The sequence below is a fragment of the Dermacentor albipictus genome, chromosome 5, assembly GCF_038994185.2.
Source record: "Dermacentor albipictus isolate Rhodes 1998 colony chromosome 5, USDA_Dalb.pri_finalv2, whole genome shotgun sequence".
NCBI classification, from domain to species: Eukaryota; Metazoa; Arthropoda; class Arachnida; order Ixodida; family Ixodidae; genus Dermacentor; species Dermacentor albipictus.
In genome coordinates this window covers 74,816,153-74,843,666 of record NC_091825.1, presented here as the reverse complement: position 1 = coordinate 74,843,666, position 27,514 = coordinate 74,816,153, and the positions used below count along the sequence as shown (strand labels likewise).

Below are 27,514 nucleotides of genomic sequence, written 5' to 3'. Positions count from 1 at the left end.
CTAGTTTCCCGAAGCGAAGCGACCGGTTGCAGAAGGGGACGAAGAGCGCTGAACAAGTGGCGAACGGGACCTACGACCTTGCGGAGACGGGGAGCGGCTAGATCTTGGTGGAGCACTGTCGGCGTTCATGTTCCTAGACGGCGGATAGGGCGAGAAAGTGCGATTGTCTGGTACTTGGCGGTAGTGACTCGGAGACGACCACCGAGGAGGCGACGACCAATGGTTACGGCAATGACGGGCGATGTGTCCAATACCGGAACAATTAAAGCAGATGAGTTTATCATCCACTGTGCGCCAGTCAGCTGGGTTGCGACGGCGTGACGGAAAGCTTTGCGTCTGGGAGCGAGCGGCCGGATAAATCTGGTAGGTGTTTGTATGGCGGACCGAGCAGAGAGATGGAATGCCCAAACTTGCTATTTCCTCCCGAACGACCGCTCGTATAAGGGAGATAGCGGGCACGCTTTCCCGACAGTCGGGACGAACTGGAGCCGGAGCCATGGCCTCAAGCTCACGGCGAACGAGCGCGTGATATCTTCCGGTCCTGCGGGCTGAACGAACTGCGGCGGGTCTTCGCAAAAAGATGTCGCGGCGGTATTGGGAGCCGGTCGAAAGTTTGAGCGACGCGGCGGCCCTTCGCTTGTTCGAAGCGCCGGCACTCTTTACAATTGCATCCACAGTGGCACAATCCTTACAGATTAGGAGATTGAAGGCATGGTCTGCAATACCTTTAAGTATGTCACCAATCTTGTCTGCCTCGGTCATGTTGTCATCAGCCTTGCGACAGAGGGCCAGCACATCCTGTATGTACATGACATAGGATTCTGTGGACATCTGAGCGCGGCACGCAAGTTTTTTTTTAGCTGCCAGCTGACGACCGACAGGTCTACCAAACAGGTCTCGCATTTTGTCTTTGCAGACATCCCAGCTCGTTAGGTCAGCTTCGTGTGTGTCGTACCACTGCTTCGCAGTTCCTCTTAGATAAAATATCACGTTTGCAAGCATCATTGTTGGATCCCACCTGTTGTTGTCGCACACTCGCTCGTACATCGTAAGCCAGTCCTCGACGTCGGCGTTGTCCATGCCACAAAATGTCCCTGGGTCCCGCGGGTGAGTGAGCATGACCGTTGGCACGGGCTGCTGAGGCATTGTCACTTGTGTCGGTTGATTTGCCATTGTGGCGGCAGGTAGATGACGTCCGCTGCGAAGTTCCGTAATTGTACCCCGCACCTTCCACCAAAATGTTGCAGGAAGAAAGCAGGCCCACGAATGTAAAATAATGTATATTTACAAGTGAGGTTAATGGCGTTCAGGCAAGTGCCAGACTTCGTCTTCCTCTCGACCAATCCAACTTCTTCCTTCACTTCACCGTAACAATATTGACGAAAGTGGCTGTCTTCCAGCAGATCCTTCAAATTTCTGCAGCGGAGAAGGTGGAGGAGCAACTTATGTATGTTTCGGGACAAGAGTGGTGCCTCGCAGGATGAATCAAATTATTTCTATCGACGAGTTTCTTTTGCGAGATGCTCGCTCGGCGGGACACGTTTCACCACCGTGTCTGGTGGGATAGCTGGCGAGTCGTTCGCCGATTACGATTATTTATGTGAGCACGCAAGGCGGGTTACGGCACATTATAAAAATATATTTTATAATTTACCAAAGATGGACGTTCCAGATCCCGAGATCAGGGGGACGGACGAAGGTGACTAATTTTCGCCAGCGCTTGCACTCATCGTGCACAATCAGCCATGCTTCTAACTTTAGCCTGCATTCGTATCTTTGCAGTAACCCGACTTTGTCGCGTAGTGCATTCGGTGTTGCGCTGCTAAGCCCGAGGGCGCGAGTTCGAATCCAGCCCTAGGCAGCGGCGCTTCGATGGGGTGAAATGTATAAACGCCCGTGTACCATGCAGTGGGTACAGAATAAAGAACCCCAGGGGGTCCCGATGCACACCGCAGCGGACTTACTCGTAAACCGCTGTACAGTTTGAAAACGTAAGAACCCCACGAGTGAATTTTTTAAATGCTTATGATGGCACTCTAAACTTGTCTAATAAGTTTTTACCTAAGTTTCACACCGTTTAGCACGATGTAATGATGTATGCGCAAATAGTTAATGGCCGCAAATACCTTTATATGATGTGTACTAACAAACAAATATTTCACCTTTGTTCCGAGCAGACCACGTGGCCCAATGACTCGCTCGAGGATACCGTGGGCTACGCGGGAATCTTGAGAGCTGGTCGGATCGTCCAGGAGGTAAATGTCGCTTCTTGAGTAGACCGCCCGGGCTAAAGCTACTCGCTGTTTTTGACCTCCACTGAGCATTTCACCCTGCACAGGGTAAAAAGAGTAATAATTTTGGCATGATATAAGAGGCGACAGAAATGAAACACTCATGAGCAAACATTTGCCGCAAATTTCTTGGAACGTAGTTATGGATCGTCATCAAGAAATATTTCTTGATGACGAAAGCATCAGGTAACAGCTGCTGGACTGGAAACAAGTGGTAGGACCAGATGTGAACTAGGAGTAAACAATCTTCAGAAACGTCGGGGCTGGCCACTGTTTTTCAAGCAAGCAGTAATATAGCGCTTGTTGTATGTTTTACCGATAGAGTGCGCATTTAGATACTTTTAGATACATTGGATACTTATGGTACTCACCTTAGCTGGCACTAAGCTGAATTATGTAATCGGCTCATGTTCTTTCGTAAATATTAGTCACGAAGGCAGTGAAAGCCGTAACAATAGTATAACGAAGGCATCACGAACCAAAGCTCGCTAGACATTGCGAAGTGCCTAACTCCAAATTCAGCTAACTCCTTTTCAGTTGACATTGAAGACCTCTTCTACAGCATTCCCCATGATGAACTCTTTGTAGCTGTGCGTGAACTTATTGATCACTGCAGTGCTGTAAACTTCCAGAATGCATGTGGTATGTCGGTGGATGCCTTTCTAGAGCTCCTATCCTTTTATCTGTCATCCACTGTTGTTGAATTCAAAGGTTCCTTGTTTCTTCAGAAAAAAAGGAATATGTATTGGCTCTAGTGTTGCCCCAGTGCTTTCCCAGATATTTTTAGCAAAATTTGACAGGAAACTTCAAGGCTTCCTTCTAAACAAGCGTGTGTGCAAAGTTTTTAGGTATGTGGACGATTTTTTAGTACTTTTAGAGCTTTTACCAAATGACACTCTGCCCGCAGCAGTAGACGATGTATTGACTGCTTTTAAAGCTTCTTCACGCACTCTTAATTTCACTCATGAACTTCCTAGCAATCATTCTATCAGGTTCCTAGAACTGCAACTAACTTTCTTTGACGACGGGCATTTGTGCTGGATGTTTTCACCTAGGGGCAAGAAAGCTCTTTTACCATTTGGATCTGCACATTCAAAGATTGTAAAAAGAGGGATTGCAATGAATTGTTTCCGCAATGCACTTGAAAGAAGCTGTCACCACGCCATTAAAAGTAGCTTTGACGCACAATTTCAACGTCTAGAAGCAGCAGGGTTCCCTCCGCCTCTTTTGAAAGCGGTGGCTGAATCGCTGCTTCAGAGGCTAAAGAAGGAACGTACGGAGCTGGTAGATGGTGGGGCTATTGAACGTAAGAAACTTGAAGTTATGCCGTACGTGCATAAAGTGAGCCACAGTATTAAGAAAGTTGCCGCCAAGGAGGGAGTAAGTGTTGTTTTTTCTGCCCCTTGTAAGCTTTCGGGTCTGTGTTCGCGCATTTCTCGAGGCAGGGCAAGGAACCATGTGTGCACAACGCAGCATGAAAATCGTTTCACGGCATGTGCTGCAGGGGTTGTTTATAAGTTCCCTCTCACGTGCGAAAGATTTTACATAGGCCAAACCGGTCGATGTATTAATGACCGCCTGCGTGAGCACCACTCCTCCCTGGGGTCAGATAACGGTGCAAACTTGCCTCGCCATTGCAATGAGTGTGGTTGTTATCCTTTGTTTAGCAATGTGACCATTCTTGGTAGGGGCAAGGGCAAAGAAGAGCGTGAAATCTTGGAAGCGTACTTCATCAGTTTATTAGGTGATGACTGCGTTAGTACAACCTCGGTGCGCTTACAAGAAAAAGAATTTGAATTTCTAAGTCGCTCCCGATAGAAACGGCGCTGTCTTTTATGCTATGTGATAAGTGATGATGCGGTTGCGCATGCTCTGCTGCCCTTGCTGGGACTACACCGATTCTAATAAACCACAGTTGATAGTCCAGTCGTTGTGTCGTGAACTTCTCCTCTGGTCCTTTGTGTTTTTGACTGGTTTTTTCCGTTCAAGTATGTACCAACTGGCCCAGATTTCAACCCTTCTCCAAATTATATTGCACATTTGAACATTTCATACTGTTTTACATTATAAAATATTAAACTGACGTTGTCCAAGCGAGCGCTTGGACAACGTCAGTTTCAGGGCCACTAGCAAAGGCGAGTACATCAAGCGAATAGTTTTCTGGCATACGATGACGAAAAGAAGCCATTTCCCTCTAGAGTTATTTGTGGAGAAGCGAGAGGCATAATCTGCCTCTATCACGGACGCATGATCCCGGGACTTCACAATTAGAAACAACCGCTTCAGAGTAAAAAATAACACATTGGTCATTGCTTACGCGTTATTTAGAACCACTTATTAAGAGTATTTGCCATCTATTGAATGTATCTTTTGAATGTGTGATTCGCGCTCACTAAAGGCTAAACCAGTGCTCTGAAACAAATCAGATGTATCAAAAGATGTAAAATTATCCATTTTCTCCTGCATGCAATATTGTATTCGTTATAGCTACTGTACTATCATCGTTATATAAGAAAATGAACGCAGAATCACAACGAGTACATTCATATGCCACTAGCTTCTAAAAATGATTGCCTAATGAAGTGACTCGGTATTGTAGTGTGCTTACACCTTGCTTTAGCGTAAAGGCTGTCCCAAATGATATATCACTCCTGAAAGCTCTGCATTTGCGATGCCTTATCTGTAACTCCTCCCCCCCCCCCCCCCCTCCAGTATACTGTCACCTTACCTTCTCTCCTGCTTCAGCCAAGTCACCAGCCGGAAGACTCTCGATGTCTCGAATCATTTGACAAGCTTCCAGCACTTTCCAGTAGTACGATTCATCAACCTTTCTGCCGAAGATTATGTTGTCTCTTATGGTCATGTTGAACACATGAGGTCTTTGACATACAACACCAATTGTGCCCTGCGTAAACGTACCGCAATAAATAATTGGGGTGCTTGTAGGAATAGAGTTACAGTATTTTTTGTCATCCTGGCGATAAAAGCAACTAGAAACGGTTTCTTTGCAACTTACTCGATAGTTTTGTGGCAGCTCCATTGACTCAATCAAACAAGTTAATTGCCATGCAGGAGCTCTGTGTACAAAACATTCTTGCCAAATGCCAAACTATGTAATGTTTTGCTGTAGCGACGACGAAGAAGCAAGCTACATTCAAAAAGGTGAGTTACGAATTTGCATTGGGCAACTTGCTCCCACAAAAACAAGAAACAACCAAATCACAACCGCGGCGAGCACAATAATTCATCGTCGAATGTGAGCTAACAAATCAAGTCCGTCGGCCATTTACGGGTGTACAACTGTGGGAAGTGCGAGTAATCAGTGGTTCTCACGGAATTTTAGGAACGACAACACTATGCGCTTCGCATGCATAATTCTCAATACACGAGGCTCTTTTGCCATAGAATTGGCGACAACATAAAAAAAATTAGATTCATGCGGGCGCATCAGTAACCATGCGTTAACTGCGTAAAAGTTATAATCCGTGGGAAAAAAACAATCAGAGGCCAAGAGGAATGCAGTGTACAAGTAACAATAGCAATTACATAAATTCTGGGTTTTAACGTCCCGAAACTGCACATTCGCGTTATGAGGGATGGCGTTGTGGGGGACTACGGTTCGATGTTAACCAATTGGTGGCATCTAACGTGCATCTGAAAAACGGGACACAAGGGTTCTTGCATTTTTCTTCTCCATCTGAACGCAGCTGCCGCGGCTCAGATTGAATCGAAGATTCCGTGCTGAGCAGCGCAAAGCCGCACGTGAGTCACCACAAGGGGGTGACACTAATATTAATAGGTTCTGCACAGGGTGTTTGAAAAGAGCACACTGAATTTAACATCACGGTAGCACTCACCAGATACTTTGTTGGTCAACACCTACACTACAACGACAACTCCCGTTAGCGAAACGTGCTCTTTCGTGCGGTTTCCTAAACCCTGGGGCCTATGAATGGTCTGATATGCTTATTTAGTGCGTGTTTTCTCGCATGGCAGTGCAAGTTTGAATGCACTACGTCATAAAAGCGGCACGCGCTGTAGAAAAAATGGCTGCTCTTTTGTTGTTTACAGAAAAGATCGGCGGGCAACCATTTTTTTCGAGCGCTTGTTAACCAGTTTCTGCATAGTATAAAGGAGCGCTCAATTGTGAACAAGCGAAGCCATACAAACATGCAAAGACGAACCAAACTTCCAGCGATGGAGTTAGACAAGTGTCCACTACACGAAAAAACACTGACCGAGCACAAGACTTGATAGTGGCAGATCGCTCTTGCTGCCAAGCGCACAGCGTGCTTGAAAATTAGGGCTTATTAGACGTTGATAGGAAATTTTGCAAAAAGTAAATCTGCAATGAGAGTGCGAAACTTTCTTGAAACACCGTGCTAGGGATAAGCGTTACCAAAATTACCAGATCTGTTACCGGGAAAGAAGCGGACATCTTCTCGTGCAGGGATTGGTTTCCTGCCATCTAGCTTGCAATAAGATCAGAATAAGCGCGCACATCAGAATGTAGCTTTACCATCAACTCATTTACAAAGAAGTGGCAAAGAGACCCAGTGCGTTGATCACTCACTCTAAGCACTGCGGAGCCCCTCAGGCATCTCATGTCGCCGGAGACAGCCGACAAGAGCGAAGACTTCCCGCTTCCTACAGAACCCACGATGCCTACAATGGAGCCACTGCTCACGTTGACGCTGATATTATGAAGAACCGGAGGATCCATCTTGGATTCTTCCTTTGCCCAGGCAAAGGAGCAGTCACTCAAGGTAATTTCTCCAGCTGCAAAATAGTGTTATGCAGGATGGTTGTTACCAAACGCGACTCACAGTTGAGCCCCCTATGGTATAGCAGTCGACAATTTCACGAGCTCAGCATTTGCGCTAGTAACCTTGCGCAATAATTTGAAAGCGAGTAAAGAGAAGTGAACTGAACTGGATATTCTAACGGACCAATAGCCTTAAACCGCTTCGCGGAAATTTGCAAATTACATTGCAAAGTTACAGGCCCCGTAATTTTCTAGGGACATTGCCACAAGCCATTCCCGCAATTTTAATAAGGTGCTCAGCAGGACGACGAAGAGGACAATCGAAAGAGCTCGTTCCTGGTTTTAATTATTCTTCCATCTTGGCTGGGAATTTATGCAGCGGGGGCCTTGAACATAGTTGACTTGATGATGGTTAGTCGGGCGTGAAGAAGCGACGGCATTTTGTACGTATAATTTTGCCTTTTGAGGATTGGGCAAGAACTTATGATGGAGCTCCGCAGCGACCGTCACTTGGATGTTTACATAATGGCTGAAGAGGCAGCCACTTTCTCAGCGGTGGCAATGTCAAAGGTTATCCCTGCGCGACAAAGAGATCCAGGCACGTTTTACACAACCGATGAAGGCGATATTGACGACTCGTTGTCCTTATACGAGCGTGTAATTTAAATCAAGGGGTAGGACAATACGGTGATGCTGGCGAAAGTTATATTTTAGTTACAAAGAGCAGGAAAGGTTTGGTTCGGGAATAATGAAGCCGACATCGTAAGTTGGGATTCCTGCAAACGAAAGATGCATGATCTGTTTGGGAAGGCCATTGATCGTATGGCCACCGCGAAGTAGGCGCTGGTGTGACGGGCCCAAACATCTACGGAGTCCTATATTTCTTATGTACAGGACTTTGGCCCTTTATCGCAAAGCGGAAGATGACATGATGGATTCACACAAAGTGGGATATGTTTTAAAAGGGATAGCAGATGATGCTTTGAATTTGCTCACTTGCAAGAACTCAAACACGGTCGATTCCATTATGCGGGAGTGTAAGCGTTTTGAGAACGTCAGAAGCCGGCGCATCGCTCACAACTTCGCGTGACTGCCTAACAAGGGGTACCTGTACCACAGGTACCGCTCACTGCGGACCATCTCACAAAGATTACCCGTCGCAAAAAGGCCATGTCTCCTGCTTCCGCATGCTTCCGCGCCGTTCAGCCTACGTCCCCGATGATACCTCTTGTCCAAGCCACCGTTCGTTCGGAGCTGTGAAGCGTTGTCTTGTATTCTGTGCGCGCCGTCGCTCCTTCATGCCCGATTTCGGAAAAACCTTCGGAAAAATAGGCGACGCAGCGCCCAGAGGTGACGCTGCATTAACAAGTAGTCCGCAAAGTCCTCTGACCACACTGCCGACACTACGTAACCTAATAGAGGTTAAAGTGGATGGCGTACGTGTCGCTGCTCTCGTTGACAAGGGAGCACAGATATTTGTGATGTGTTCAGAGCTTTGTAATCACTTGAAGAAGGTCTTCACCCCACCCATGTTGTCAACTATCTGTGTCCCTGATAGAGGAACTCTTCCTGTCCTTGGGATGGACTGAGTACGCGTAAGTGTTGTCGACGGCGCCACGACTGCACTACTAAAGTAGTGCAGTCGTGCTCTCATAAGCTAATCCTCAGCATGGACTTTCTATCAGCCCATTCCGTCCTGTTTGATTATGGAAGTGGTGTCCTCGAGATCGACCTGCCTCTTCCCTCTGATGGTCCGTCCACATGCCAACCGTGTTTCTGCTTGGTCGATCAGGTTGGACAGCCACCGAACGTGAACTTTACTGCCCTACTTTTAATTCCGATGGTGATTATTTCTTGACTCTAATAGGTGTAGGCCCAAAACATTACCTTTCCCCACACCCTCGTTACCATCACTAATAACAGTGTCCCATGTAAGGACGTCTACTGACTGCCGCGTATTGATGAAGCCCTCCACTGTCTTCACGGGTCTACCTACGTATCATCCATCGAACTTCTATCAGGACATGGGCAGATTTTTGTTGACACCTTGAACCGCGAAAAGACCACATTTGTTACACCCAACGGTCTTTCTAAATTCAAAGTTATGCCTTTTGGGTTATGTAATGCCCCCACCACGTTTGAAAGAAGGATGGACTCTCTGCATCGTGGCAAGAAATCACCGACATGCCTTTGTTACCTTGATGATGTGGTCATTTTTTGCCAGCATTTGAGAGCCACCTGACTCGCTTACCGGCAGTGCTCGACGATTTCCCACGTGCTCGCCTTTAGTTGAACTTTTCAAAGTGTAGATACTGTCCTAGGCAACCATGTGCGTTTTTGGAGCGTCCAACCTGACCTTAACAAAATTGCATGCCACTTTCGGCCAAAGACGTCGGAAGCTTTGTTGGCTTATGTTCTTATTTCCGACATTTTGTCAAGAACTTCGCCGACATTTGCAGTCCGCTAACGCAGCTCCTAAAGAACGAAAGCACATTTTCATGGGGTCCTCCACAAGCCGATGCATTTCAAACGCTCACATTGTTGCTTACTATACTCCTCCAATCTTAGCGCGTTTTCACCCCACAGCGTCTGCACAAGTACGAACGGACGCCAGTGGACATGGCATCGGCACTATCCTCGCACAGCAGCAACGAGACTGAGACTGCGTCCTCGCCTACTCTAGTCGCCTTCTCCCTCCTTCAGAGCGCAAGTTCTCCATCACTGAATGCGAATGTTTTGCTGTAGTTAGGGTAGTCGCCGAATTTCGACCGTACTTGTTTGTCAGCATACTTTCGGCCATCATGGGTCGGCCATCACCCGACTGGACGCCTTGGTCCCTGGTTGCTAAGTGTTAAAAATTCAGCTTTGATGCCCTTTACAAGCCCGGCGCCATGCACCCGAACGCCGATTGTCTATCACGTCATTAAGTTGACCTTCCGATTCCACCGCCCACGATTCCGACACCTGCGTCCTCGCCATTTCCGACATGAGTGGTATGCGCGGTATGCGCAATCAACAGCTTAGAGATGCAAATTCCTGGTCCGTCATCGATCGTCTGCGCTGTAATCCACCTTACCCGTCGCTCCACCTGCTCCTTCTCTGCGACAATATTCCCTACCATCACAATACCAACTGCGACGGTACCGAGCTTCTGCTCGTAGTACCCACGACCCTCCGTTCTACTCTCCCAGCTCCACGATACCCCAGCAGCCGGACACATCGGAGTACCCCGTACATACAACCGCGTGCGGCGTCGATTCTGTTGGCCAGGCATTTACTGTTCTGTGCACCGCTAAGTTGCTGGTTGCAAGTGCTGCCAACGCCGCAAGCGTTCGTCGTTGCAGCCTGTCGGCCCATTTGTGCCTATAGACATTCCAACTAGTCCGTTCTACCTCATCAGCCTTGATCTCGTTGGGCCATTTCTGACTTTGCGGAACAAGTGGATCGCCGTAGCTGCTGACTACGCGACACCATACGCGATCGCACGGGCACTTCAAACCAGTTGCACCACGGACGTTGCTGACTTCCTGCTCACCGACGTTATCCTCCACAACGGCGCTCCATGGCGGAGTGTGACAGATCGCGGTCGGTCTTTTGTTGTACACGTCACAACATGACCACCACCTACCATTCGCAGAACGCTTCAGCCGCACTTACAGAACGCTTCAACCACACGCTCATCACGATGCTATCCGTGTACGTTTCAATAGACCACGTAATTGGGACATTCACATACAAGTCGTCCTACAACCACACAGCTGGTTTCCCCCCTTTTAGCTCTTGTTTGTCCGTCACCCCACGTTGTCCTTTGAGACGCCACTTCCATCAGCTCCGTACGCTGCTACAGAATATGCTCGCAACGCTATTGCTCCTGCTCAAACTGCTCCTAACATCGCATGGGACCATCTCTCTGCCTGGCAGCTGACTCAAAAAGCTCGTTACGAGAGGCACCGCAAAATCTTTCATTTCGAAATGGGCTCCTCCATTCTTCTTTGGATGCCTTGTCGTCACATCGGCATGTTTTCGAAACTTCTTTCCCGCTAATCCGGGCCCTACAAGGTTCTACACCAGCTCACCGAGGTGACATACGAGATAACCCTGTTGTATGGTCACTAGTCATCTTCAGAGGACCATCGAAAGAACTCGTTCGTGCTTTTGGTTATTCTGCCATTTTATCTATGAACTCTCTGTATATATCTTGCAACTAAAATTTTGCCTACTCGTTATCTACGTCGCATATCGAAACAACTGGGTTTATGAGATATATTCAACCGACGACCGTTGCGACTTTTTGTCGGCCACACAAGTAAATAAAGACGGCATTCACATTATCACTCAACTAATGGAAATGTGCGTAATGTGCTGCAATGCTGGGCTCTTTGGAAGACCATTACATAGATGCCGCTTCTATCCGCACATCTCTAAGCACCTCACTGAAGACGATTCCTTGGTACGGGTGCGCTGGCTTCTGCGGCAACGCTGCTGGACGTCGGGTTACCCCTCTCAAAAAAAGAAAGCCATGAAACTAACATGTGATACCTTCCCAGCCTTTGAAAGAGTGGAGGAACTGACACACTGTGAAATATTACAGTATACGGCGAAGACGGTCGTGGAACGAGAACTTGAGCAAATTAGAAGTGTAGTCTAACGACTCACTCATACAGACAGGCCGACAGTGAAGACACGTTACCATCCAGACGAGGGATATTTTCATATATAAGCACACGTGGAGCACCAGGAGAAAAACAAATCGACCACACAACATGTGTAAAAATATTTCGTAGCAGCGGACTTGTACACGGTACAAAAAAAGTAGCCGTTTACAATTTCAATTACTTCTTCAAACAATGCAATTGATTACAGTTACCGATTACTGTCCCACAAAGATGAGGCATTATTAAAATGCAATCGATAAATTTCACGTTGCTTTCATCCCTATTTTTAATACCGTTGCACAAATGCAATAAAGCAAATGAGCTGCCCTGAAATTTCCAATATGTCCTCTGCGGTCCTTCGCAGCTTGTTTATCTTTGCAAAAATTCCGTCAAAAATATTATTTTGTAATATTCCTTCATTTTCTTGCGAGGACATATGCAGAGACACCGAAACCTGATCGATTGTGTGCGCCGCAGAGAACGTCTGCGTAGTAACGCCCAAGCACCTTCCTCAAGACATCGTGATCGCTAAATGCTCTGGTGTAGAGGTTGTCACGAAGAGGAGCTCTTCAATGTTGCTGGGCTTAATAAAAAATGCTCCCGACAGGGCCAGTGAAAATAAAAAAAAAATGTATGTTAGGTGAAAAGGAACGTTCTAAGAGGCCCCAGCAGCACCGATTTAATTTGATTGCCAACATTTGGCAGACTTCTTCTCGGCGCCCTTGAATCGTTATCTACTTAGACTTCAAAAAGTAATTGCAATGGACAGCTGCAAACGCTCACATTCCTTGGTCAAGAGGCCAAATACGCAGTGTAATTCATTATGATGCTGGATATTCTTCCCTTCTACAAATAGTGTTCCTGTGTTGCAATAAAAAATATGTGCACTCGAGTCCAGTAAATCAAAGCGATAGAGGATTGCGAAATACATCGGTGTATATAAGGGAATTAATTCACTACATTAAGCGAAAAATTGGGCAGCATCTCTTACCGCTTTAGAAAGCCGCCCTTAAGCGCTTCCAGGAGAAAGGGAGATACATTTATCACAAAATGAAAGTGCGGACGTCGGAAATTCAAGATAAGCTGCAAATATGGTGATTTATACGCGGCTGCAAGGCGCTGATTCTGGGAAGGAGGCAACCTACGCACACGTTTTCATCCCTGTGGACTCTGTTATTCGCGCCAAATCTAGGCGCTCAAAGCTGCATCGCCTGTCAGAGCTTCTTTCGTACCAAATATAACGGTGAATAATAATAATTGATGACTATAAAGAAAGCAACCTAATTACAGTTAGCTTACTGAGTAAATCAATCAGCCATTAAATTACAGATTTACAAAAACCTAATTACTCGCCAGGTATATGTGTTTTATATGTTTACTCAGAAATGCTTGATGCCATAACATGCTTTTCACAATTTCACATTTCCTTTTGTACGCTCGTGCAAGTTAAGAGTGTACGACAAATATGTGTATGCACATGATGTATCTTACTTGCTTTGTACTTGTAATTGTTATATACTTTTCATTGGACCAGAAACTAGCCTGTGGCTATGGGTCCAACTAGTTTTCGTATTTCTCTATGTTCTAAGTCAGCCAATAAAGAATTGAATTGAATTACATTTAATTGTTTACATGCAAGTCAGCAAAGCAGATATCATGTGGAAGCGGTTAACTTCCCCAAAAATAATTATGGACATATACATGGCGGCGCTCTTGTAATTATCCCTGCTTCGCTTAATGTCTATTTGAGCCAGTGTGAGTTCCGCCGAACATTTCTTTCACTAAAGGAGTAAGGCAATTAGGTAGAGGGGGGGGGTGATAGCGTTAGAGGAAAATAAATATTGTACCGCTCTATTCCTAGTCGACTTGAATGCTTGCATGATTCTTGGCAACGTTATGCAAAAACAAAATTATATACGCTATTAATGACATGCACTCAAATTTTTTATGGGAAATTATTGAGGCTCAAGGGGAAACACGTCTTACTGGCAGCTTCGCGGACTTCAGTGCTTTCAGGTGGTGGAGACTTCCATTCTTCATCAGCAAAAAATGACATTAGTCTTCGACTGCTGCGAAAAACCTTAACAGCGAAAAGAACGGAATTGAGTAATTAGCAACAGCTCCACATACCCACTAAAAAATGAGATATTGCTTGATAGAACCGTTCTGCAGAATCCCATAACTTGGACAAAGTGTCATGGAAGAGAAAATTGTTATCCACCCAAATGTAACGGAAGCTGCAAAGGTAACTCGTTCTGGAATCTCAGGAAGAAGGCTTCCTAGTTGTGGAGGTCCCTGGTGGCCTCTTGGCTTGCTCAGATAGTAGGGCGACCGCCCCTCGAAGGCGTGGGTCCTAGGTTCGAATCCTGTACCAAACATTTTTTTTCTACAGCTGCGAAGCTTTCTTTTAAGAAACCCGTAAGAATTCATCTGTAGCTTCGTGGTAAATTTAGGTGGATGACAACATTTCTTGTGATATCATGTTAATTATGTTTTCTTTCAATTTTCAAGTATCTTTGCATCACGCCTTTCATTTTCTGAATCATTCTTTCTTGCATAATCCTAATTTACCGGCAGCTACCTTCCTGAAGCCAAGCTTTCTTTTCGTTTTCCCTTTTTACGTGTGTCTACTAGAGTAGCTTATAAGGCAAAATTTGTAATTTTGAGTTAGATAATAGGTAATATTAGCCTCATCAGTGTAGCATCGCCCATTTTTTAAGCAACAATATTATTTGACATCATTACGACAACCGATATCATTAGGTATCGTGCATACAAGATCGCAAGCAATTTGAGTGCTCTCCATCCATTCGGATCCAGCATCATTCCCTCCTACCATGAGGTCGGATTTCATATTTGTCAAAGGTAGCAGCTGAGACTTCGCAGTTGAGTTCACTATTCCTCTTATTCGCTTTTGCTTAATACATCGCCTGATTTTGTCAGGATTTCCTACTTCTCTGTCATTTTTATTACTTAGCTTTTGTAGTGTTGCAATTTCAAATCGCACATGTTTTCATCTTCTGGAGGCGATAGAACCTGATCGCTACACCTGGTTCACCTTGGCATGATTCATTACTACACAGGTAGGTTGCTTCGGACGACTGCCCGTTTCTTGTTTATGTATCTGACATCTGGCTTAAGTTTTCGCCAGCAGCAGTTATATTGTTCAGCTCATCGTTAATTGCCTATCCTTGTGCTTCTTTGGTAAAATAGAATTATTTCTTGCAACCAGCATCCTGCATCCACATGCTTTTCATTGTGAGCTCGATCAGCTTGACGTCCATTTCCATACAAGCTTCTCGCTTTCTCGTTGCGAACGAAAGCTAGGATCACTCCATTTGGAAATGCACTTTGCCTGGAAAAACGACAAAGACGTTGAGTATGCGAGTGGCTGGGCATCCTCTCTGGAACCATCGCAAATGCGAAATTCCGCAGTGCTGAGCCAACTCTCCGAACGGAGCACTACCACGACATTGCCATCGGTGCGCGCGTCGTGCAGCAGCGAGCAAGCGTGGGGACAATTTTCGCCAGCCTCAAATTGCAACAAGTTTGAATTTCGAGAAAATTACACTGCGTAAGTAGTTGCAGTTAACTACGCTTCCTTGTTGCGTCAGCGGCCTATAGGTTAGCACAATTACACTCTCCAGATGGTTTACGACTGGAAGGCGACGAGAGAGCGCAGTTGCGTAAATACTTAACTCCATTCATGTCTGACCAAAAAGTTGGGGAGTCAAACAGGCGCAATAGAAACGTTATATCATGGCGCATGAGCAGATTACGAGGTTTCTGTGGGCCCTGCGGGTTGTGTTCTGGATGCAATATATCTGTGATGGCTAACGCGAGCTTAAAATTCATATTGAACAATGACACCATTATTGCTGCCTGTTTTTGACATTAATTTCATAATGGGCATCGAGCAGAGCCCTTTTCTTTCTTCTTCCGCTTTGATAGAATGCTTTTTTTTACTCACCGGGCTCTTTAGCCTGATAGCATGGGGCATCGTATTTGTGAAAACATCCATCAGTATTAAGATGTACATACATGAGTATATTGTAGCTGGGCTAAATATTTTCTCCGGGTTCATGAACGTAACGATTGCAAAAGCAATAATGATCATCTGAAATAAACATTTTAAATTTGAGGTTACTGCATTTCGGAACTGTAGCAGACGAGAAAGAAGCATTCAAAGCAGTAACATCTTCAACGTAAAATATCGAGCACGAGAACCTTGTTCAGTTCACCCTCCTTCTAAGCAATACGCTGACACACGATAGCTATGTAGCTTCAAATTTGCTCAAGATATATTGCTTCCTGAGTGAAAATATCACAATCAGGTTTATCACTACTTACTCTGGGAATACAACAAATATTTTAGTATCTGTACACTGGCACCACGCTTCTTCATCTCGGCTTGAGCGCCGGACAATCCACTGCCACGGCAAAAGCCACCATCTCCCTGTTCCGGGTAACTCTGCCTCATGCAATCTTTATTTCTGCTTAGTACAGTGTCGGGATCTTCTGAGTCCTTGTTGACGTATGCTGGTTTCAGTTAACACTATTTCTCATCATGTACTGCTATATTGCGGAAGCCCCTTAACGGGAACAAAATAAATGAAGCAAACGTAATGACATACGCCTAATCCCACATAAAACATGAAGACAGTTATAGTCTAGCGTGGAATCGTGAGTACCAAGTTGAAAGCGAGCGTATTTTAACAAGAACATGGAAAAGGTGCCTGTCATTTCTCTTTCCCGCTAATTTGGGCTAGCTTTCAACTTCGCAACATAAAGCAACTTATCTAAGAAATCAATCAGCTATCAATATCGTCATCTGCAGGCGTCGACTGTTGCACACAAACAATTTGAAGGTTTCCCAGGTAACCGGGCACTTGGTAGACATAAAACACTCGATAGCCACGCATGTCGTACACTCGCTATTTCATCAAAGATGTTTGTGCCGTGGTCACATTTGCGTTTCCCTTTTAATATGTTGAGGTCAAGATACTGCAGCACAGGTACTTAAGTGCGTCGATTTTTCTAGTAGCTACCCTGCTGCGAAGTTAATATGGTGTCTACAAGATACCTGCGTCCGTGCAGAATATAAAACGTTTTTCAGACCTTCGTGAAGGCAGACGTCTTTGTACCTGCTATATATATATATATATATATATATATATATATATATGCATTGTAGTGAAGAGAGATGCTAGTGGGTTCAGCACTACTGGCTCTCATGCTTGGAGGCTGTGAATGCCTTGCCCGTCGATGTTGCGCTGCTCCGAACTCCGCCAAATAAACACCTTTATAATTGGTGGAGTGTTCGGGGTACCCTCAGACGATCATCCTGGAACTCCGGTCCCGTACCCTACCAACTACCATGCCGCAAGACGCCTCCCAGCAAACGCCTCCTCCTGCACCCACTGCGTGTCCCGGAGTGCCTCGTCATCGCGACCCTCCTATCTACACTGGAGCGGACGACACTGACGTGGACGAATGGCTCACGGCGTACGACAGGGTAGGCGACCATAACAAGTGGGACGAAGCGGCCAAACTGAGCCATGTTCTGTTCTACCTCGCCGGAGTGGCCAGCCTGTGGTATAACAACCATCAAGCAGAGTTCCAGACATGGTCGGAATTTAAGACTTCCCTAGCTGATGTATTTGGTCGCCCTGCTGTTCGCAAGCTGCGTGCCGAGCAACGTTTGCGAGAACGAGCCCAACAGCCAGGCGAAACATTCACCAGTTATATCGAACATGTCCTGGACCTATGCAGGAAAGTCGATTTGACCATGGTGGAGTCTGATCGAATCCGAAACATCCTGAAGGGCATAGAAGACGACACCTTTAACATATTGCTGGCCAAAAGTCCACGCTCTGTGGCTGAAATTGTCACACTGTGCCAGAGCTATGAAGAACTCCGCAGGCAGCGGTCACGGACCCGTCGATCTCTACCGCGTGACGAACACCTCGCTGGTTTGGCTGCAATGTCCAACCACGGAGCGTCGCTCACAGAAATGAAGGCGTTCGTCCGCGAGGAAGTTGCCCGGCAACTCTCGTTGACGGATTTTGCACACCCGCAGTCGGTACACGCGCCTACGCCAAGTTTTCCGCCTCCGCTTCGCCGCGTCATAGCGTAAGATCTACACAAGATTTTGCCTGAGCACCACCAGCATGTTCCTGCGGCTGCGCCTCACAGCTACGCTGAAGTCATGGCCAGGCCCCAACAGATCCCGACGGCTGTGCCACTCAGCTACGCGGAAGTCGTCACCCAGCCTCAACAACTCCCTCAACGGGGACCTCTCACCTACGCCGAAGTCCTCGCTATGCGCCGACAACAGCCTGCTATGCAATCACTTCACCAGCCGCCACGTCGAACGCGTCATTCCACATGGATGGGACCTGCCGCAATGAGTCGGTGGCGTACAGCGGATAATCGACCGATATGTTTTACGTGCGGCTATGCAGGCCACGTAGCAGGCCACTGCAGTCGCGTGCAGTCGCCTAGCGCTACACCATATGTGCCAAGTACTGTGGCGGGTTCTCCGCGTCCTTATTACGACGACGAACCTCGGGCAGCGTCACCACAATTCCGCCGGTCCGCCAACATCTGCCGCTCAACTTCTCCACGCCGACGCTCCCCATCACCGATGCGGCCTCATCCCGAAGCTCGGGATGAGGAAAACTAATCGTCGCAGTCCATGAGGCAAGGACTGCGACGCCGTCGAAACGCGGAAGTCTTCAACGTAGCCCCACCAATGTGATAGACGTGTTAGTTGACGGTGTGCGCACATATGCCCTCGTGGATACCGGAGCCGCTGCATCAGTTATGGACGCAAAGCTTTGTCGCTTTCTTCGAAATGTTACGACCCCCATTGCTCGATTCGCCCTCCGCCCAGCAGGTGCACAGCGTATTCTCCCGATTGCCGCGAGCACCACTCATGTTCTCATCGAGGACGTTGTATACGCCGTCGAATTTATTGTGGTTTCCTCGGGCTCCCAAGAAGTTAACCTGGGGTGAGACCCTCTCGCTCGCCACGATGTCGTCATTCATTGCGCACGGGCCCAACTAGAACTGTCGCCGATCTAACATATGACGCTTGCCGATAATGCTTCTTTTGCGAACACTCGTCAGGCACGGCACCAGCGTTCCTCCCAACTCGTCAGTGATTGTGTCAATGCATGGCAGCAGCCTCTCTGACGCCATCGCACTACTTTCTCCGTCGGGCCGCTTTTATACTCGAAAAGGTCTGCAGCTGCCTTTTGCGACTGTGAACGTCAAACAGGACTCCACAGCTTTTTTTGTCTGTAACCCCTTCTCATACCCTGTGGTGCGGCTTCAAGGCAAATATCTTGGCCACGTGGAAGTCATCGACGCCGTACAAATTACGGATGTTCCCGAAGACACGTCCTGCGCCAGTTACAACGCGCTCGGTTCTCTCTCTACGTCCGACCCTTTGCCCACAGGTGTGTTCGATTCATCTATTGCCGCTGGCCTCACCCCACCTCAGCGTTCGCAGCTTCTGCGCATCTTAGAAGATATTCGTTCTTCTTTTGACGTCGGGCAACATTCCCTGGGCCGGGCGTCTGCTGTCACGCACCATATTGACACTGGCTCGCAACCGCCGTTGCGGCAACGACGATATCGCGTCTCTGCCACAGAACGTCGTGTGATTACTGAGCAAGCGCACGATATGCTTCGCCGCGAAGTGATCCGACCCTCGAACAGTCCATGGGCATCCCCTGTCGTCCTTGTTACGAAAAAACATGGCTCGGTAAGCTTCTGTGTAGACTATCGACGCCTGAACAAGATCACTCGCAAAGATGTATACCCGCTGCCGCGAACCGATGACGCCATCGATAGCCTACAAGGAGCAGAATTCTTTTCATCTCTAGGTTTACGCTCCGGCTATTGGCAAGTACTCATGGCTGACGTCGATAGGCCGAAGACAGCGTTTGTCACACCCGACGGCTTATACGAATTTAACGCCATGCCGTTTGGACTTTGTAGTGCGCCAGCAACCTTTGAACGCATGATGGACACAGTTCTGTGTGGTTCGAAGTGGCACACGTGCTAATGTTATCTCGACGACGTTGTTGTTTTTGCCTCTGACTTCACCACGCACCTTCAATGCCTACGGCGTGTTTTGACGTGCTTAGCAAACGCTGGCCTCCAACTGAACCTAAAGAAGAGCCGATTTGCAGCGCGGAAGCTCACGATAATAGGTTACGTCGTCTCGAAGGATGGAATCCTCCCCGATCCAGACAAACTTCGTGCCATAGCTGAATTTCTTAAACCGACGTTCGTCAAAGAACAGTGCAGTTTTGTAGGTTTGTGTTCCTACTTCAGGCGCTTCATTCGCAATTTCGCCTACGTCATATCGCCCCTGACGAAGCTGCTTGGCAGCAACGGACCTCACCATTCATGGCCGTCCGAGTGTGACGAGGCGTTCACTAAGCTCCGTCGTTCGCTGATGTCTCCTGTCATTTTGCGCCACTACGACCCAACGGCACCTATTGAGGTACACACAGATGCCAGCGGTGTTGGCCTCGGTGCTGTCGTAGCGCAGCGCAAAGAAGGGTTTCCTGAATATGTTGGGGCATATGCAAGCCGTATGCTTACGAAAGCCGAGATCTATCACACCGTCGCGGAAAAAGAATGCCTGGCGATCATCTGGCTGCTTACCAAGTTCCGGCCCCATTTGTATGGTCTCCAATTTGATGTCGTCACGGGCCACCATGCACTATGCTGGCTGTCGTCATTGAAGAATCCCTCAGGCCGACTCGCCCGCTGGGCGCTTTACTTACAGGATTACAATATCCGCGTACTGTACCGCAACGAACGCCAGCATGCTGATGCTGACGCCCGCTCACGTTCTCCCTTGCCAGGCGACAATTCCTGCTGCGCACTATCCCAGCTTGACGTTTCTTCTGTCGGCATTGGGACCATCGCTTCTGAGCAGCGCAAGGACCCCTGGATTTCCTCCATCATAGACTGCCTTGCTGATCCGTCATCGCAGCCAACCACTCGTGCATTGCGCCATCAAGCTCGCCATTTCGCCATTCGCGACGACCTGCTTCACCGACGCAATTACACCTCTGACGGCCGCAAGTGGTTATTAGTTGTACCTCGAAGCCTGCGTGCTGAAATCTGCGCAACGTTCCACTCTGATTCACAGTGTGCTCACTCGGGACGTTTCAAAACCTACCAGCGCCCCCGATGATGCTACTACTGGCGAGGAATGTACAACTACATTCAAAAGTTCGTTCGCTCATGCCCCGACTGCCAGCGCCAAAAATCTTCCCCCCGCCTCTCGCCAGCTGGTCTGCAGCCTCTACCCTGCCCTACCCGGCCGTTCGGGCGCGTTGGCATCGATTTTTATGGGCCACTTCCCCTGACGTCGGCTGGTAACCGCTGGGCCATTGTGGCAGTAGATCACTTTACACGATACGCTGAAACCACCGCTCTCCCAGCAGCTACAGCGCGCGATGTTGCATCATTCCTGCTTCGCCGATTCATCCTGCGGCATGGTCCACCTCAAGAACTGCTCAGCGATCGCGGACGCATGTTTCTGTCGGAAGTAGTTGAAGTGATTCTCAAGGAGTACCACGTTGTTCATTGTACGACTACGGCCTACCACCCTCAAACGAATGGTCTCACAGAACGCTTCAACCGTACGCTCGGCGACATGCTTTCAATGTACGTTACCACCGACCACACGAACTGGGACTCCATTCTGCCATTCGTCACCTACGCGTATAATACCGCTACGCAGAGCACCACGGCATTTTCACCCTATTTCTTGCTGTATAGTCGACACCCTTCGCACACCATCGACACCATTCTTCCGTTCCGGCCGGACGCATCCGAGTGCGTGCCTATTTCTGCCATGGTCAGACATGCAGAAGAGTGCCGCGACCTCGCACGGGCTTTCACTTCCGCTGATCAAGAGCACCAGAGGAGCACTCGCAGTGACGCCACTGCCATGGTCACCTTCGATCCGGGAGCGCTCGTGTGGCTCTCAGTCCCTTTAACTGCCCCTGGCCTCTCATCAAAACTGGTCCCTAAGTATGAAGGCCCTGATCGTGTTCTCGAACGCGCCTCTCCTGTGAACCATGTCATAGAACCAGTTGAGCCATCTTCAAACATGCGCCGCCGTGGACGAGACATTGCCCATGTCGCCCGCTTAAAGCGTTACTACGACCCGCTCATCGTGACGAGCTGTTAGGTCACCGGACGCCTCCCTTCTCGCTACCGGGGGGTGATTGTAGCGATGAGAGACGCTAGTGGGTTCAGCGCTATTGGCTCTAAATGCTAGTGGGTCGAGCGCTCCTGCTCAGCAAAGGCTCTCGTGCTTGGAAGCTGTGACTGCCCTGCCCGTCGACGTTGGGCTGTTCCGAGCTCTGCCGAATAAACAAATAAACACCTTTAGAATATATATATATATATATATATATATATATATATATATATATATATATATATATATATATATATATATATATATATATATATATATATATATATATATGCGTGTGTGTGTCTGTGTGTGCGTGCGGGCATGTCTGCATGTATGTGCATGTGCGTGCATTTTTGCGTTTCTCAACACACGCGGACACACCTCTGAGGTGATAATTCTGCCGTCTGCAATTCAAGTCAACTATAACAGAGAAGCTTGCGAGTCATACCTAATGAATTACCTGTTGTAACTAATTGTGTCAGTTGCTCGATGGTGGAGCTATGCTCTGCCGCCTTTTCTTCGTACACTGCTAGAAGATTAGGACTTCGGAACTGAGTACGTCTTGAAAGCCTTAATGCCCGTGATTGTATTACTATGCTTCGGACACGCCTTAAAACGGGCCCTACCCCGGTGCTGTCCATAGTCACGATTTATTTCCAGGGTTTCTTTTGTGTCGAATTGGGCACTTTGATTGTTTCGTTTAAAACCAGTTATTGTGTAACGCTGCACAAGGACTGTAGCCTAAATGCATGAAGGAGCTCTCGATAGGCATGCTAAACGATTCTTGATAAAATATCGTCCCTTGCTGAAACATCGAAAAAAAATGAGTGTCATGTTTTTCAAAGTAGATTTCTTCAAAGATATTAATATTCGTGTAGTTATCAACCGTTTGTGCATAAGAAAAAAAAGCAGCCACGTCAAAACTCGGAGGGTAGATAATGAAGGCTTCGCTTAAGAAAGAACAAAATATTGACAGGTGATTATATCAACCGCAATACACTGGAATCGTAACGCTTGCCAACTTAATTGTGGTGGCTGGATGCTTCGAGCAGATATTACCCAACGCAGATGTGCTCCCGCATGTAACGCTTTGATCAGTGCTGTCTCCTGTCATTAGAGCCGATTGCATGGACTCTTCTGGGCTCCTTTATCTTCCATTTTCGCTTAAGAGCCATAAAGGCATTTCTTCGCCTTCAGGTGTACCTAACTAGATCACACGAATAAACTTCTTTCTTCTAATATGTCAACACATTAAGTAACCGAGTGTTATCTGATAATGTCACAAGCAGTATCCTAATAAACTATATATATACCAAATACAAATGACACAGCTAGCATTCTTACCACAGATGTAGATGCACTAATGAAAGTCTCGAGAAGGCTGTCCAGTACGTTGACGCAGTACGCTTGGTCTATCTCCTTCAGTCGGAGTTCAGAGAGCTTACTTCTAAACACGTCTTCAAGTGCAGACATCTTCACCAGACGAAAAACGGAAAGAAAATCGCTGAACTTTTTCAGTCGCTCATTGCGGCATTTGTAAAGGATGTTCTGTGGAAAAGAGCAAACGTGTGCAGAAATTGTAAGACAATTGTCGAAAAACTATCAAATATAATTAGATAAGCACGCGAATTATATATAATTTAATTATATAACTATATAAGCAAGTGAACAGCCATCGAGCTGCTGTCGATGGTCGTTTAGCGCACTCATTAGCTGTAGACGACGTTCACTTTCTTAGCACGCAGTACGGATTAGTTTTGGCATGCTTTCTCCGCGGGTGAGCGATGGTTGTCTTCCAATTTTTCAGCCACGACACGTTTTGGTGGCATTTTCAAGAACGTTTTATTTAAACTATTAGAAAGTAAAGCAACGCTTTCTTTAGCTACCTATCAAACCCGCCTAACCTATCTAACCCGTCTATCACGGATAAATCAAGGGAGTATTTAGACTTGTAGGATCCTCTGGGCTGGACTTCTCCGCCATAAGGGTGCCTCCCAGCCTGTAGGATTATCTGACTTGGCTATCTCGGCTGCTCGGTTGCCGTAGTCAGAAGTTCGTATTATCGGCTTTTTTTTCTAACCTGAAGACGGTAAGCTCAGCTTCACCTGCTCCAGTGCACGAAGTGTACTGGAGCAGGTGAATGCAGGTGAGCAGGTATATCCTGCTCGTGAGTGGAGCAGGATATCCTGAGTGGAGCATGTGAGCAGGCACATCCTTCCACTGCAGCTTACCTCCAGTGCACATCCCCAGGTTTGGAATGGCGCCTGACACCGGCAAAATTGCCGCGAAACAATGGCACTATGCTAATCCAAGTACAACCAAATTAGGAAGGCCCACTAGGCTTCAACAAACGACACTCTCTCACCAAAATAGGAATTCGCCTCCCTGGTTCGGTATTCGGCCACTACCTCCCAAATGACTCATTCGATCAAGCAAATGCATCAAATAGTACGAGAAGAGGCCACTTTTCAATTACACTGTCACTTTAGTATTGTTGCCCTATCCGCATCAGCGGTTTCCATATGTATAACGAGTAGTCATATTCTCAGCAGTGGCACATGCTGGAAGAGTCCTTCTGCAGTTTCCAAAGGGACACTACATTGATTTCACTTTTGCCTAAGAGGTTAACATGATAATGAAATGCATACGAAAGGTGCCCGAAATACTCACGCAGTACTTGTCAAGCAATGGTTCCATAGAGAACGATGCACTTGCGATGAAAACCAGCCACAGGAAACAGACGCCCGCCGCTGTGAACCCCATGCGGACACCAAGCACACCCAGCGCTATGACCACACACACAACGCCCATCATAGTGTTAGGCAGGAAAAAAAGGGCCACTGAAACTTGCCAGCTGTCGGCGGCTAATAGTGAAGCAACGTGACCTGCAGGATTCTCGGCGATAGCGGTGGCTGACAGGCATGTAACCTGCAGATGAAATAAATTAAATGGCAAGAATGGGAAATATAGTGCATACAACAGTAAACGTCAACCTCTTATATTATAGTAAGCACCTATCGCTGTCTTACATGGGCTTTTGCTGTAGCTTTTCCGAAAGCTCTGGACAAAAGAGGGTTGCCTTTCCAAAATGGGAAATGAAATTGAGGTAGCACATAATCCTACCTCTGTTCTGAGAAGCCAGTTACAATAGATATATCTATTTGCACCAATTTGCTCGGCGCACGGAAATGTTGTGAAAATAACAGCTACCGTTTTGCTTGAAGGAACTCTGTATTTACCTCCATATCACAAAAAATTTGTTGCAATGAAATCGTTACTATTAAAGGTTCATTATTGTTGCCTACTGTATTTCACAGAAGGTTCCTTCATAATTACGCTTCTTTTAAAAAGCGAACACTTAAAAGAGAAATATAAGAAAGCAACCCAATAAGGAAGGACCAATTTCGGAAAGGTTAATGATCCTTACTGTCTTTCAGTTAGCCTTCAAAGTTTCCTACCGGTAATGAGCTCACTATGTTTCTAGGCTCATTACCATTGCTTTTCCGTAGGAGTCACTCTCTAGTGAAGGAAAGAAAGAGCGGGATGGAAAGTCTTCCGGCGTGGTTGAGAAACAAAAGCGCTGTTGCTGTCGAATGCGACTAGAGGTGAACATTTGATTAAATGAGACAGGAGCAACTTAAGTGAACTGCAGGTGTGTTCGTTGCCAAATTTCTAAACATGCCTGCCATGAGGCTTATCTTATAAGGGCTGTTGCATCAAGAGCCCTGAAAGGCATTCGATAGTCGACCCTGACAGCTCTAATTTTCACCCAGCATTCAGGCTCTAACTTGCAGTGCTAGAAGAGTCGCACCGTCCCTGCTATTATGTAACATCGAGACACCTTTCTTGTTCAGAGAATCTGGATGAAAGCAATGCGTGTGGATGATTCGCTGCTCCGCTGCGCACTGCTGGTGTTAAATAACTTAATGAATAGCCCGCGTACATTATCCAAACCACGCAAAGGAGTATAGTGAATGGCTACGGAAGCTCGTATTTTATTCACAATGCGTTGACTGGGGCTGAGAGATGCACCTGTAAAGTTTATCGCGTATAAAACCAACGTACGTGTTCTCTGAAACCTCAAAGATAGGAGTTTAATGTTACAGAAAGTATGCTCGGTATTTCACTGAACATGAAACCTAGTACATTTCGACAATATGCAGTGCTTACCTTCTGAAACACGGCAGTTTGAAGAAAAAGTTGTGCCTTCAGTTGATTTTGCGTTATAGAGTAAGACTGCATGCTTGACACGAGGCATTCAGTGATGCATGAAGTAGACAGGAGGGCAACAGATTGATAGAAGGAGAAGCTGCTGGTACCTTCCAGTAGGCCGCTGCGCACATAAAAAAATAAAGGGTTTACTACTGTATCGACGTTTAACTTGTAATTTTTCTTCTGAGCTAAGCACAAACTGTATAAAACACGAATATTGGCACGTACTCTGTGGTTGGCTTAGGAGGTGCACTTCTCTGAATCTGGAGGGTACTATTATCTGGTCAGATGGATTCTATGTTGGATATACCAAAACCATATCTTAATAGCGCTCTGCTTACTGAACAATGAACTTTGAAACGATTAATCGTGAATTCCTTCGGCGAAGCACTTTGAGGACATGAGTACTTTCGTTGACAAATATTACGTTGCTTAGGAGTCTAGGTAAAATTTGTCTTTGCGTCACGACAGTCGTCGCAGTTCACTGACAAAAGTGCTTCATGATCAAGAAAAGAGCAATTTTAAGATTATTTAGGCCAGAGCATACTACATGGCATCGAAACCACCAACCAGTAGACTGGTGTACAAGCGAAATTGCACTCATACCTAGCGTTTTAGTTTCCAGTATAATAAATAAAATTATTGGCAATCGTTTGCATATGCATAATGCAGAAATATGGCGCTGTTGACATAAAGTTAGTAACGGCAATTAATTCCGCTTTTCTAACCACGTCAACCCTTGGGAGATAGCTTTGTTTTTATATTCCAATTTTCAAGTTAGTTTGGTTTGTGACAATTCTGAAAAGCTTCTTTGTATAAATGAAGAAAAAAAAACAGCAAGCCCTCCAAATAGCCTACAATGATACTAGCTGGCCAAGACAATGACACTACAAGTAAGCGGTATTACTTTGGCAGAATTTGCAGTATCTATGGGGCTTTCCTTTGCGAAGTTCTGGAAAGGAAATGGCATTGTAACAAGATGTCTTCAAAGGGAAAGATAGTTTTGGCGAGCGGAGCTAAGAGAACGAAAACAATAACTAATAACTCACACAAACAGCGGAATTCGGAGCAGAAGCGACGAATAGTAGAGAAGGGTCAAAGCATTCGACCAGAACAGTTCCCTCCAGATATGCCTCAGCACCAGGCAGATGAAACGGTACGGGTTGCTGACACTTTGGCTGGAATATGAAACATCATGATGGCGTTGACGAAGGCGGATATTCAGAAGTGGAGTGCATTGCATATTGCTTTAAATTTGTACTGCATGCAAAATATATACAAAAGAACATGACTAAGAACTGTGTGATGAATGCACCAGAATGGCTTTGTTACGCGAGGTATTGCATAGGTTCTC

The 27,514-nt window shown here is 46.7% G+C and overlaps 1 protein-coding gene across 1 annotated transcript; it reads right to left on the bottom strand.

The window, feature by feature from the left end:
- Nucleotides 1–97: 97 nt before the first annotated feature.
- LOC135899743 (multidrug resistance-associated protein 1-like) lies at nt 98–27,332 on the bottom strand. The gene is made up of 10 exons (XM_070539409.1): nt 27,210–27,332; nt 26,119–26,281; nt 24,619–24,876; nt 23,293–23,496; nt 15,682–15,828; nt 13,698–13,791; nt 6,865–7,070; nt 5,020–5,196; nt 2,163–2,330; nt 98–133 (listed from the first exon to the last, which is right to left on the bottom strand). Exons 2-10 carry the CDS (start codon nt 26,188–26,190, stop codon nt 98–100), a joined length of 1,362 nt encoding a protein of 453 aa, XP_070395510.1. The 5' UTR covers nt 26,191–26,281; nt 27,210–27,332.
- Between the last annotated feature and the right edge of the window lie 182 nt (nt 27,333–27,514).

What these genes read in the sequence shown, in the direction of transcription:
- LOC135899743 (XM_070539409.1), bottom strand. Translation starts at nt 26,190, where the DNA reads ATGCAGTCTTACTCTATAACGCAAAATCAACTGAAGGCACAACTTTTT. An exon ending in CTATCAGGCTAAAGAGCCCG is followed by an intron (nt 13,792 to 15,681) that starts GTGAGTAAAAAA and finishes TTCGCTGTTAAG; the next exon opens with GTTTTTCGCAGCAGTCGAAG. An exon ending in TGAAGTCCGCGAAGCTGCCA is followed by an intron (nt 7,071 to 13,697) that starts GTAAGACGTGTT and finishes ACTATTTTGCAG; the next exon opens with CTGGAGAAATTACCTTGAGT.